This window comes from Sprattus sprattus (genome assembly GCF_963457725.1).
Source record: "Sprattus sprattus genome assembly, chromosome: 12".
NCBI classification, from domain to species: Eukaryota; Metazoa; Chordata; class Actinopteri; order Clupeiformes; family Clupeidae; genus Sprattus; species Sprattus sprattus.
The window spans coordinates 29,666,043-29,680,532 of record NC_137910.1 but is presented as its reverse complement, the minus strand read 5'-3'; the positions used below and the strand labels follow the sequence as shown (position 1 = coordinate 29,680,532).

At 41.3% G+C, this 14,490-nt stretch overlaps 1 protein-coding gene across 1 annotated transcript; it reads right to left on the bottom strand.

Moving 5' to 3' along the window:
• Window positions 1-1,066: 1,066 nt before the first annotated feature.
• On the bottom strand, window positions 1,067-13,288 carry arl8a (ADP-ribosylation factor-like 8A). The gene is made up of 7 exons (XM_080848400.1): window positions 12,897-13,288; window positions 8,946-9,026; window positions 8,317-8,390; window positions 7,697-7,790; window positions 5,575-5,642; window positions 5,419-5,489; window positions 1,067-5,139 (listed from the first exon to the last, which is right to left on the bottom strand). Exons 1-7 carry the CDS (start codon window positions 13,017-13,019, stop codon window positions 5,090-5,092), a joined length of 561 nt encoding a protein of 186 aa, XP_080704526.1. The 5' UTR covers window positions 13,020-13,288; the 3' UTR covers window positions 1,067-5,089.
• Window positions 13,289-14,490: the final 1,202 nt, after the last annotated feature.

The window sequence follows — 14,490 nt, the reverse complement described above, 5'->3', positions numbered from 1 at the left end:
GTTCAGTTGAATTTCATAAAGATTTAAGACAAAAATGATCTCAAATGCATGATTTCCAGTGTAAAACCAAGCCGGGGCCCAGACACAAAGAGGAAAGCTGACGTGATCATGAAAGCCCATCTCTCTGCCAAAGATTTTCCACCAGAGTCGTCACAGTGTTTCCAGCAATGGCTCCCTATTGTGACTCAATATTTTTCCCAAGCCACACTGCGTCAATAGTGTGTGTAGGAAGCCTCAGAGATGAAAGAAAAGGAGACGACTGTTCAAGCCCTCGCCTGTCTGAATTCAGAAGACAGATACTGCCCTCTACTGGTCAGATCCATACTGCCAGTCCCCTTTACATTTACTCAGTTGGCATTTTTATCCTTTACCACTTACCATGGCTTGGCTTGGTTTGACCTTATTTGCAAGTTAAGGAGGCCTGTTGGGAGCCAACACAACAATACTCTATTCCCATCAATCTGAAATCTGTGTCAAGAAACTGCAGTTTTCTTTTTTACCATTCACCACTACTTGTATTCATATTAGCAGTAGGCATAGAGACCTGATCTGTGGTAGCATTGAAATATGAGCGACATGTAATGACATTCAAAGGGAGATGGCTGGATATCTACCGATTTCATATTCGTTTATCTCCCCACATTTAAGTACTGTAATATATGTTTTAAATAAGTAACTGAGATGAATACTGTTTTGGTACACGCCAGAAAGCTTTACAAAGATATCATGAAAACAGATACTCTGAGGGAACCATTAGTGTCTGTAATCAGCAGGAAAATGTCTGCCTGTGATCAGCATATACAATAGCCTGGCTGTGTTGTGCAATAAGGAAGTCTGCAAAGAGATGAGCCTACCTGCCTAACTGCCGCTTATTTTGTGCATGCACAGCACATTGAAGGGTGGGGGTCCCAAAGTGTCTTCAAGCTGCAAATGAATTAGTTTGACATTGTGATTCCATTAGAAGATGGTCAGGTAATCACACAAACACACACACCTCTGATCCTGTTTGTCTGAAAATCCACACGGAAAAAAGGGAACAGACACTCATCCACTGAGTGGGAAATCATTTATTCATCGTCTTTAAATTATCTCAAGATAACAATAGCAACATGTACAGTTCTCACTGGAGGGACAAGGGAATATAAAGAGAAATTAAAATAAAAGGTCACCTGTTTTTCATCAGTTGAAAGTTTCTTCAAAGTAGTTATACAGAAACACTCGTTATCATGTCAACAATTCTTTAAAAAGTTATTTTCCAAAAGAAATAGAGTTATAATAAAGATAGCAAGGAACAGCCTAATTTTTGTCATTAATACATAGAATACATACATTTTCTTCTTCTTTTCTAAGGGGACAACAGAGTGTGTTATGAACTGGACTGATATTTCATGCTGCTGGTCATGGCTTCACATGAGGCCTATGATGCAAGCGCTTGATAAACCCAGTAGTGTGCTCACCAGTGCTCCATTATACCAGAGCACCACAGTTAGCAGATATTAGTGACACAGACCTCTCAAAACCCACCATCAATCACGTGCTGGAGGAAAGGAATTTGTCTTTTTTTTGTCTTGTTTTCATCTTTTTACAAACTGCTTTCTGAATCAGCTACCACCTCAAAACAAACATAAAAAAAGAGAGAGAGAGAGAAAGAAAGGCAAATTTGGAGCTTAACTGAACACGGGAGGAATTAGAGAAGAAAGCCCAAGATGAAAACGTGTTCAAACAAAGTTATGCATCAATACACCCGTTGGCTTCAGGGGGACAAGGCATGGACTAATGTTAACCTGATGAATAGCACTGCTAACAGTGGCCAACGCTGCCACCTTGAGGTGACAAATATTTGAATGGGGTTTAAGCCAGTAGTTTTGCTCTGCTATGACGTTTGACATCTGGCAGAAACATCACCCATTTTCTTTTTCTCTGACATCACAGAATACCAATAATCTATAGTAATGAATTATTTATGGACAAAACGAACATTGAATCCGGCATCAATTTCCTGGCGACATCAAACCTACGAAAAAGGCTAGTCTTGAAAAATCTTTCATCTTGTGTCAAAATGAAAATCATCTCCAAAACCATCTATTTCACCAGGAGTCTCCATTCTTTCCCCACCTTGTTCAGGAGTCAGAGATAGAGAGAGAGACGGAGAGTCGAGGAACAAGGACAAATATTGTGCTGTCTGTAAAATAGTTCCTCTTGCCATCTCTGGCCAAACTGAGCCCCATGGCTCTGCTACCATAAGGTGACAGACTGCCCGTCTGACACAGCATGCTACCCTTGTCCCCCCTCTTCCACAGGCCACGACCACAAAACCCAAAGGATCCCTCCACAACTGAAAAGGATCCCTTCACCAATGCAATAAAAAGAGGTGATCCCTGTACAATCCAATGGATCCCTCCACCAGTGTAATGAAACAGGTGATCCCCGTACAACTCAATCGATTCCTTCACCAACGAAGCTAATAAAACAATCTATGTTTTATATATACATATGTTTGTTTGTTTTGCACACAGGTTTCACAATAACTCATAGGACTCTACAGACAGGAGAGATCGATTTGGTTCCAAGTTGCTATGTACAACATCCCATCAGAGAGCGCAAATAGAAACTCTTCAAAACATGCCAAAAGGTTGTTTGTTTGTCTTTTTTTGGAAATGTACATATGTATAATGGAAGGGAAACGTACCTTAAAAAATGAATTTGACACAGAACACCGCCCAACAGCTTAAGATAACTACCAGTACATGAACAACTGTCAAAAGGCAACTGGCAAACAGAATTATGGGGTATTGTGTGACTACATGACTCCCATCATGACAAGCTCAGTTCAAACCCAGAGATAAGACAGCTGAACCCAAGCCAACATAGCCAGATGGATTGGTGTATGATGTACAAAGAGCCTGGCAGAGAGAAAAATGGCAAAAACAAAAAGAATGCAATAACCACTGTTGGAACTGCTGCTTTCTCATTGGGGACATACAGACTCAGGTTCAGGAATCACACAAGTCCAGGAATGCATTCTAGCAATATTCAATTAAGACATCTAATGGCAGGGCCGTGCAACAAATACCACATCCTGAACCAAATCAAAACATTTGCATACCAATCTGAAAATAATTCAAACAAACACAGGTCCTTCACAGGTCCCCGCCATAAACTGACTTTTAGTCTTGCCTCACTTTTAGCACGCTGTCCCGCTACCAAGTGTATGACCGGATGGCATTCACCTTTTCCCAAGCTGCAACACAAAGCTGCTGGAGGATCCTAAACCATGATGTGCACTGGACCTCAGAGCTCCAACAGAGACCAAACTATGGCGATTGACAGGAATGTCTAAAACAGAAACACTCAATTCAACCCAGTTTTAGCCTCTGAATCTGTGCTCTCAGAAACAAGCATGAAACTTGTGTCCAATCAGGGAACAATACAAGGGATTTAAAAAAGTGGGAACCTTCCAAAAAGCTTAAAAAGCACAAACTATGGCTTTAATAATAAGGGTATATGTAACAACAGATCACATGATGCAGACCGAAAATATTGACTTACGAGTCTAACCTAATCTAATCTAATCTAATAACTGACAAACATGCTGGTTCTGATTATTATGATCATCATTCAATTTTGAATCAAATGGTCTCGGCACTGTGAACATCATTTTATTTTGACAATGACGCTGTAAATACCAAAAAACAAAAGCGCCTGAGTGGCCAAATTAGTCTCCCAAGGTCTCCACCAGAGCAGCTCAAAGCCAAGTCAGTCTCCCAAGATCTCCACCAGAGCAGCTCAAACTTGACCACTCATCCATCTGCTCCAGAGGGAAGGGCTTTGTTTAAAAAAAAAAATCCCATCCTTACTGACCAGGCTATGAGTTGGTATACGCAGAAGGACAAGACCACACACTGCATTTCGTGATGCAAGTCTGGGTCAAGTCCGGTCAGGTCATAAGAGCTCTCAGCAAATCACTTTCTTCATGATGCAGGGATTACTTCATTTTGCTTACAGCTTGGTAGGGTGAGGCAAAAAGGCAAGATAAAAAGTCTGCACAACGAATTCCCCGGCTGATTCACAACAGAAAATGCCAAGACATGGAGGTTGGAGATGGGGTTGCGATATCGCATGCAAATACCTCGCTGAAGAAATAGAGCTGATTTTATGGCTACTGTGTTTTGCAGTTGCATTTAGAAGAAACACCAACCTGCACAATGTTAACAGCTCCCTCTCCATTGTGTGTGCGTGGGTGTGTGTATGTTTGTGTACATCATTTTGATTGTTAAGATGAAAAACCACACACTGAGGCATGCAGTATGTTCAGCAACCATGCCCAACATCACTTCCTGTCACACACACACACACACACAGTCAGAGGTCCTTTTCAGGAAGCAAGAGTGGCGCTGACTGTCACATGACTGTCCTGACCTAACCTTGGCCACTGACAATGTGACCAACCCCTTTCAAAAAAAGTAAACCATTAAATGGTCATCATTCGGTCACAGGCAGCTTTGAAAACAAGCATGCCATGTGGATCACTCTACTCTGGCTGTTTAAGGTGAGGTCAAGCTTACAAACCGACCAACCAACCAACCGACCAACCAACCAGTAACACTTTAGCTCTGTCAAACAAACAAACAAACCAACAAACAAACCAAGCGCAAAGGTTAACAACAAGCGGTTATTTGATCAGCAACTTATGAAAGTCAAATGTTATCCAGTCACTTGTAAAAAAAAAAAAATTGCGTAAAAAAAAAACTACAAAAAAATGAAAGAAAACAGTGCAAATCATATTTCACACAATGTCTTTACAAGAACGGAACTAGGATGAAGGTGTAATGGGTGTGGGCAGGGTCAGTGTGTGTGTGTGTGTGTTGGGGGGGGGTACTATTTTTTTGTTATGAAGAGTACATTTGAGAAGCCCAGTGTGTGTGTGTGTATATGTATGTGTGTATATGTGTGTATATGTGTGTATATGTGTGTGTGTGTGTGTGTGTGTGTGTGTGTGTGTGTGTGTGTGTGTGTGTGTGTGTGTGTGTGTGTGTGTACACCGGACATGGTTCCTCTAGGTTTAGGCAGGGTCAGATGGATGAGGGCCTCAGCTTCTCCTGGTCCTTGAGTGCTGGATCAGCCACTGTAGCGTGATGTCTGCAGGGACACACAGGTCACATATAATACACTTAAATGACAACCAAGGAAACCCTGTGTAGTCCGTAGACCAACCAACAGTCAAACTCATTAAAAGGCAGAAAGAACGTAACCACACTGAATAATTGTTATGATTAAACTTCATAATCAAAAGACGGTCCAGAGATTTAAATCTCCACGATACATTCCTAATACATACATAGGCACATGCAACATTCCTTATGGTTTGTAGCTCTCAGATTTGGGTAGGGCACCCTTGTCTCTCAAATAAACTCTTACCGATGTTGTCTTTCTCCTTGCATGAGATGGAGTAACAGCAGATCTCTCGGTCTTGAATAGCAGACAGATTCCTAGAGAGCAAAGGATTAGGTTTTAAATGTTTTAAATTGTCCAACCAAAATAACGGTTAGCGTTAGACACAAAACAATAACTCACATTCTCTCAATCAGCTCCTTCTCGTCCAAGGCACCTGGAAGATCTCTTTTGTTTCCCAAAACAAGTACCTGTATGTGCGGAAAGGAGAAAGCTTCAATAGGAATATCCATTTCCTTTTTCATGAAAAAAAGAAAACTGAGACAATGTTCTTTAGTATTAAAATATATATTTGTTCAAATATGGTATGATATTCACTGATGGTTTGGTTTATTATCCATCAGATTTTCATTTAAAATGACATTACTAAATATAAATGTGACTACATTTTTGATCCACCCCCCTGTGAGCTCTCCTGAAACCCAAATTTAGGCAGCGCCAGTAAATCCTGATGAGAATTGAGGAAAACGCACCCCTGTGCACCTCTGAGCAGAGTGATAAAGCCTTTAAGACCCGACAGTGGCACGATCAATAGGACCCCTGCCTCCTCCACCCAGCAACTCAGCTGCCCTTAATGGCTTCCCATGTCTAGTCAGACACGTCGTCTATCCACTCCTTTACTGCCACCAGCTAACCTTGGGGAGAAAACTGACCCCTCCTCTTTCCCTATCTTCACACACACCAACACACAAGCTACCAATCATACCTACACAGGGACACACAGACACCAATAAACACACTGACACACAAACAAACACACACTTGCTCAGTATCCTCATTTTCTCCTCTTTAATACCATCTCTCCCCCCCTCCCTTTCTCTCAATAAATCAGGCAGGACTGCAGTGGTGGTCATTACTCAAAACACACACACACACACACACACACACACACACACAGACACACACACACATTCATTATTCATAGAAGGGCTGCGACAGGACCGACCTCTAATCATGAAGGGGAGAGGGGGGCTCCATGTGTGAGGCTCAGGTGCTGCATATGGATATGCACTAAGCACTCAGGCCAAAGCCTTTTAACCAGCTGTGCACATGAGACTGGAGACTTCTCTGAACTTCACGCAAAGCCAAAATGATTGTACACATTACATATTGCAGGCATTAGTAACCCATTTACTAGCCTGGATACCAGCCTGAACTCCGCCCACAAAATTTTTGGTCTGGGAGATTCAGTCTGGAATTGAGCTAGTTGGGAGAGATTAAACGTCTCAGAAAAGTGATCTGAACAATCAAATTGTAAGGGCGGGCTTTATACATTGATGGACAGATGACCAACCAACGCTTGAGTTGTTTAGATAGATAGAATATACATCGAACAAAGATGGCGCCGTCTCGGGAGCTTAGTGGGACATATTTTATATGATTTAAGCTATCTATACGACTTTTTTTTATGTCTACATTGACTCGGTTAGTTGTGTATGTGCAACCCGAGTGTTGCCGAGGATTGTAGGTCTTAACTGAAGCACTCTAGACCATTATTGATAGGTTATGCTAACGCGTAGACAAAAAAAACATTGAAACAAATGGTAGCTTCTAGCCTTGAGTGCTAATTAAGTAACGTGAGCAGGCATGTCTCAACAGATATTGACAGCGCATTCATTTTGAAAGAGGAACAGAGAAACGCGATCAAGGCATTTGTCGATTGAAAAGATGTTTTTGCCGTCCTTCCTACGGGATCAGGTAAAAGTTTAATCTATCAGATGGTAATACTACGTTGCTCTGATTGGTTCTAGGTATCCAATTCAGCGAAGAGGAATTTTCTTTCCTGGTTCGTTGAAACACGCCCCATAATCACAGCCCAGTGGTTCAGTTTCAGACTCATATTCTGACTAGAATTATGAGTATGACATTGTCAGGCTACCCATTTAAAGTACACAACAAATTGCATGTTTTGGAAGACAAGACTGCCTGAAAAAGCCTGATATAGTTTACATGTAGCCATAGGCGGATATCCCAGGAGGGAAGTGTCCCCTGACATTTTTTCTGTGTCCCCCCCCCAGAAACCCTTTTTTAGGCCCAAGGACCCTGCTTTCCACCAAAATCTCCCTGGTCTGATAAACTTTCTAAACACTTCTTAAGCAACAGTCACTTCATCGTCATACCAAAAAAAATTATAATACAAAATAAATAAATACTCCAGGAATGTCCCTAGAACGAGGCAGACTGAAGTGATAATAAAAAGGCGACTGATGATTGGTGGTTTGGCCATGGCATCTGTGGTACTCACTGGAATGCCCTGCAGCTGGGGCTTGTCTAACAAGTTGTGCAGTTCGTTCTTGGAGGCCTCGATCTTTTCAGGGTCCGCAGCGTCAACCATATATCTGAATGACAGGCGGCATGGAGACAAACATTAGATTGCAAGGGCCGGACTGCGTGTGTGTGTGTGTGTGTGCGTGCTCATGGTAGTGAAGCTTTAAGAACACTCAAAATGCTGAGTTTACATAGTTTAGTGTTCAAAGGAGTTCCAGTCCCTATTGATTACTGCGTCAAAACAATGCTAACAGTGAACTGTACTAATGCATGTCATTTTAGAATAGCTAAGTATAATAAGTATAAGTATATATAAAAATATAAAAAGTATAAGACTGGAAGTCCTAGTTGGTGTGAATTAAGTGATTATGTGCTATAGTGACTAACAATTCGACAGTTTGTTCCATGTGTGTGTTCAGTATTATTAAAAAAAATTGATGTTGGGATTTTGTGGTAATTGAAGAATTTAATCAATAGGTTCAAAGTTCACTTCTAGTATATCACTGCAATGATTGACACTGTTCTGCTGGCCTGTCAGAGCGTCGCAAACATGAGCAGGTGGGGTTAGTGACACCTGCTAATATAAATGGTACTCACACTATAGCACTGACTCCACGGCAGTACCTCTCCCACATACTCCTGAACCGAGGCTGGCCTCCGATATCCCAAAGCTGCCAGGAGGGAAATACAGTAGTTAAAACTACACACATAGACCCCAACACACACAGAAAATACGCAAACAGAACACAGGAGTTGTTCCTCTCCAACACATCAAAATCACATAATATACACAGTTACCCACTGCAAAGAACACACACATATGTGTGCTAAGCTGTGAGCATGTGGCTCCAGAAGACTGTGTCCAAACAGTGGCACAGTGAGAGCAGAAGCCAAGCACCACAATCATTTCTATTCAATAGGATTGAGTAAACTCCCAAAGGACCCAATCTTCACTCATGCCTGACTCCAATGTTAGCCTAATTCAGTCAAATAAATGACAAGGGCTCATCCTGCATACCTGCAGCTGTTTACATCGCTGTGGTAAAATCAGACTGTAGTCTATCCTATTGAACATCGAAGTTAAATGTCTTAATATAAACGTAGACTTTCTGGCAGACCATGACAAGATACTTCACCACACGCACACGCACGTGCACGCGCACGCACACGCACACACCGCACACGCACACACACCACACACGCACACGACTGGATAATGCCCTGACCTTGATGGTGACATTTCCCTTGGTGATCTTCCTCATGTTGAAGCCCACGGTGGGGATCATGTCCTCGCTGAACTGGCCCGACTGCAGAGAGAATAACAGTAACATGCACACTCATGAATACACAAATCACCTGCCAACCACACGATAATGACAAAACATACAGGTAATAACTAGTGGCAAACGGCTGCATTTTAAAATCCAGCAGATAAAAAAATGAGCATATAACAGTTTGAGGCAGACACTGCCTTATACCCCACAATACCTGTCAACACATTTGCCAAAGGCCGTTACCCTCTTCAGCCATCAAAGCACAAGCTTGGCAATCTGTGACGTGAAACATTTTCTGGTGTAGCAGTTCTGTCACTACATAAACTGAACCATTTAAAAAAGCCAGGTGGTGAAAATCACTATGAATCCACAGTGATCTGCATTGTCAAATTGTTGATGCCATGCAAAGAATCTGGAGAATTAAGGGCTGAACTCCAAGAATGCAGAGGAACTTTGGACAGATTAGACAGAAGTACAATCCTTGCACTAGACAAAGGGATGAAGGAACCAGTTGCTTTTTGATCTTCCAGTTGAGAGCTCTTTAACCTTATGGCTCAGCTGTTTTTACATTTATATCTTTCATTTAGCAGACGCTTTTGTCCAAAGTGATGTACAAGGGCATTTTTTACCTTTACTTTTACTTTCAATTTCAGCCATATTCCATACCATAAATCACATTTACACTAAAACACGGTAACGGCATCAGAGGGAAGTATTTTAGAACAGATAGTATAAAATACTGAACTATTGTAACAGAAATATTTAGCATTAGGTCTTTTGAGATAAAGCTCCTAGTTAGTTGTGCAACACCAGATGACGATCCCATCTGCTCTTCACAACCTGTCAGTGACCAATCCTGGGATAGGTAGAGTGATCTAATCAACTACACCTTATCCCATGGTTCCCTACCTGCTTTGTCTTATGTAACCCCCCTTAGCTGTTTTGCCATGCCAACAGTAGGCCCTACCCCTCACTCATGCATGTTAATGATTTTCCTAAATTGATTCATGTTTAACTTTTAGTATCCAACACAACTGTTCATTAAATAAAAATGAATTTCTATGGCTGCCCTTTAATACAGACATTTTGCATACGTAAAAGCAAATCCACATAAAATATATATATTTTTCACTGAACTGGTGATGTTTGGGCTTGGTCACTTTTCACTAGGCTCCCCTTATCCCGAATCCGGGGCGACAGCAAATGGACGTTTGAGTAAATGATTCATGTTTGCTAGGTAGTTGGTTTGTGCACAGTTTTGACATTCGTGAACGGGACCTCTTCACAGAGTAGTGCAACAGTTGACACCTGCTGGGTGGAAACTAGTGGCAGGCTCACGTACCATTTTAGCAATGGGCCAATGAAATGGCTTGTAATCATTTCGTAAATAAACTGTAAACCCAAATCTTTGCACGTACCACATGCGTGCTGCTCAAGTTCCCGTAGAGGTATGTGTACCCCCTGGTTGGGCACCATTGCCTTATCCTATCTTATCTGAAAACACAATAATGCATAGACACTTCCATGTCTATATTTGGTTCTATGCAAGGGGTCTTCATTGCATTACCCACTTAGGAAAGTAAATCATTAGATGGCTTCACTGATGGCAGCCAAGCTATTTCAGGCTTCTGATATTTTGTTAAGGATGAGTCAAAACAAATTTGTCATGTAATATGTCATGAAACCACGGTCCTGGTGATGGATCCTCTGATAAAAGGATGCTTGGCAAGATGATGTGTTTTCAAACGATCTGAGCCAGCAAGGAATTGCAAGTGGAAGGCGGGGCAATGAGCAGGTTGAATTTATGTCCTTGCCAAAGGTGTGAATTTATACATGGATGACCTTCCACCAAGTCTGGCGTGTGTTCTCCTGTGGTGCAGGTGGGATACTCATTAGCTGCAGCAGACAACTTGAGTCACTGCATACAGCAAAGTTTGACAGGGTGGTGAGTGACAAATCAGAACATCTTAGAAGATGTTTTTCCTTAGCACCCTTATGTTGGTCAATAGGACAAAGGCTGAGAGCGCTACAAAGAGGGTCACAATCCAAGCAGTACTTCCTAGGATCATCATTAGGGACCAAATGGGAAGTATGACACAGATCAGTTTTCACATAATGCAATTCTGAAATGTTGGGATTTCACTTGATCACAAAAACAACATGCTAGTAGTTGGTAATTGAAGTAGCCCATCAGTACGTTCATATTTAGAACTTAAAATTGTAACTTATTATTTAAGTTATTTTAAACGGTTATGGCCTAATTTTGAAGCACCTGATGCTTTCTGATCCAAAACCAAATTTGGAGCTCAGGTTCAGACATGCAAACTCAGGAAAGGTTTCATGCTTGGCAAGTCAAAAGCACCCATTCCTTTACCACTACATTTAAGTGAGGTAGTGGTTGACTATTGGAGTTGTTTCCTAGCCTAATCACTGAATTAAATGAAGCTAAGGGAACAACTGTAACTGACAACTGTAAGCAAATCCATCATGCCACTATAACTCTGTAAAGACCACTTCTACTTAGTCAGTAAATTATTTATTGAATTGTGACTGACTCACTAATGCACAAATGTCACGACTCAGCAGACACCAATGACACAACATTCTGCTTGCCTTACCAGACAAGCTAATTAGAACCTTCCTCAGTGACACAGATTGAGGACATGAAGGTTGTTGTGGAGCAATAATATTAATGAAACCATGATTTGAATCGTGACCATGTTAATCGTGAACAGGGATAAGAAGTTAGACAACATTCAGATATTCTAAAACACTGGCAAAACAGACCAAATATTCAAAACAAAGATGAGCATGTGTATGAAGATTACTTTAAATTTTAAATCCAGAATGGTTTATATAAAATGTAACATGAGCCCTTGTTTTTATAGTGTTGCCTCAGGCAAAGGTAAAAAAAAAAAAAAAAAAAAAAAAGGAGCTTATGGCTATGATCTGTTGGCTACGGGGGTTGGTTAACTGAATTTCAAGACATAACATTCGAGCAAAAAGCTGCAGGATCCTTGGCCTTGCCCATAGACAAGGTTTAGGTTAAATTAACCAAACCTTTGAATGGACTGGTTTCGCAGTAACCTAGATATGCGCTTAAGCAAGGAAGTATGCCCCACACCGGTGTCAAAGTGAGCAATATGCATGACAGAACCACGCTGGGGCTGTCAGAGATTTTAGCCACATCTTCGGCCAGACCACAAGCTATAGTAGGCCCTGAAACTTCAGAAACATATCCTTTCTGACAATTGGATATTGTGTACAAGGATAACAGTCGATTTAAGCAGTAAAATGGTCACGTCGTTCATGGGCCTATATCTAGCTGTAATTTCCGATATTTATAACCTTATAGGTCGGCTTTGAAAAATTATGCCTCTTTAGCCGAAGGCTAGTCGTGTTCATAATGGTATTTCGCCACTACAAACTAGCTTAATCCACACCAATTCAGCCTTAGGCATTCCTGACCGGATTTAGGACAATGTGCCCTACAAATGTAGTTTGAGGATCACAGATGGATTTAACCACATAGCAAATATTGAGACTCCATTTTCATTCACTAAACGTCACACGCGATGCCAGTCATAACGGGTCTCTGCACATCATATGATGGACTGTGGCTAGCTCTCGCTGCTCATTCACACGCTTTAGCAACACTCTAGGCCCACACGGTCATCCTACGTTGTCTTTCGGCTGTTAAACTGAAGCAACTTCAACCACATGCGAAACAAACCAAGATGACATTGTATTTCAACTATGCAATAGGCATCTTTCCTGTTCCGGCGAAATACGACACTTGGCAGTTATTGTGGGCGCAGCGTCAATCACGGGACCGCTAGCTACCTTGGAGGAAAATCATGATTTGCATTATTACTATGAGTAAACATAAAATGGTCATATTACCGCAATCACGTTTACAAAGGTGGTCTTCCCCGAATATTGCAAACCGACCAATGTCAGTTCCATCTCTTCCTTCCAAAACAGCGCTTTAAACCAGTCCAGAAGCTTGTTAATCAAGGCAATCATCTCGTCGCCGCTCGTTGGAAATTGCTAACAAAATATCAGCTGACTAGCTTCACCGTCGCGGCGCACAGTAGGAGAAATGTTGCAGTACAGCCTTCCTTCCTCTTCCTTGGAATTTTCTTTTACAGAAAACGGCAATAAGCGTTATTGTTGCCTTGTATTGACCGACACTGTGGTAAAAGACTCCCCGCTCTGTTTTCTTGCAGTCCCTGTTCCTCCCTACGGTTTGTCCTTCCTCATTGGGTGGGGTTTCAGATCCATGCACAGCTGATCCTAAACAATGCAGGGAGAAGGGCGACTGGTAAAAGAAGGCATGCTGGTCTGGGTGCTCGTCTTAGTCTTGAGATTGCGCCCTCTATCGTAGACACACTTTATGGAGTTAATTGAAATAGACGTCTTAAATAACTTCTAACCTGGTTTTATTGACGAACGCAAATCACAATATAAAACATATTAATTACAACATAAACATGTGAGGTGAGTCAGGTATAATCAGGTTGACAGGTATTACAGGTATAATCAGGTTTATCATGCACACATAGTCACCATTCATGGTCACATTTAAAAAAAAGGGAAGCTACATTTTGTGCATTGCTGAACCCCTTGAGGTAATTAACATAGCTATTCAGCATTACTTCCAATATGGGCTTCCGTACCCCTACCAATTGGCACAAAAGGGTCAATAAGATTGAATGTGATTTTAATCATTTTAATCAAGATATAATAACATATGGCGCACTTCACCAAAGGGTTGAGCAGACCACTAATTCGGCCGGTAGGTATTGTGCGCATATGCTTACAGGATTACTTGCATTATTTTAAACCTGAAACAACATTCAAAATTTGGGCAGCAGGGCTAACCTTTCCTGAATTGGGAGGGAAAGTAATCAGGTCGTACCCTGGCGTTCTTGGCGAAATTAATGGGATTCTCTATAGAGATGTTTTAGAAAAAATTTATTTCGGTCCATATCGAACATTTTATGAAGAGGCTTCCATGAAATATGCTTCCATATGATGATCATAGTTTATTTTCAGCCACAATTTGAATTGTTTCGAAATTTCTGTTACGGCGTGATAAGGAACTACAATGAATAGGCTATGTCGTTTAGATATCGGTTATCAGTTTGCGCACCTCACCGAGCTAATACAAATGCTGACTTGTTGTGTTGCTTGGCTGGCAGATTTTTTCTGTAGTAACAAATAATATATACGGCGTGGTAATAACCTTTATAGGTCAGGGCATGTGGAGAAGTACTTGTCTGTACTGCTTATAATCATAAGGAGCGCTGACAGGTAACTGATGAATCGATGGTGTAGTTTCATCATTAACGCCAAAAATTCACCAAACTGTTATTAATATTTACTGCATTAGAATGTATTTCAACAGCATTATAATGTTGATGAATAATTCACTTTATAATGTGTGTGGATATATATTTGAGATATGGCCAACTAAAATAGTCGAATCTGCGGA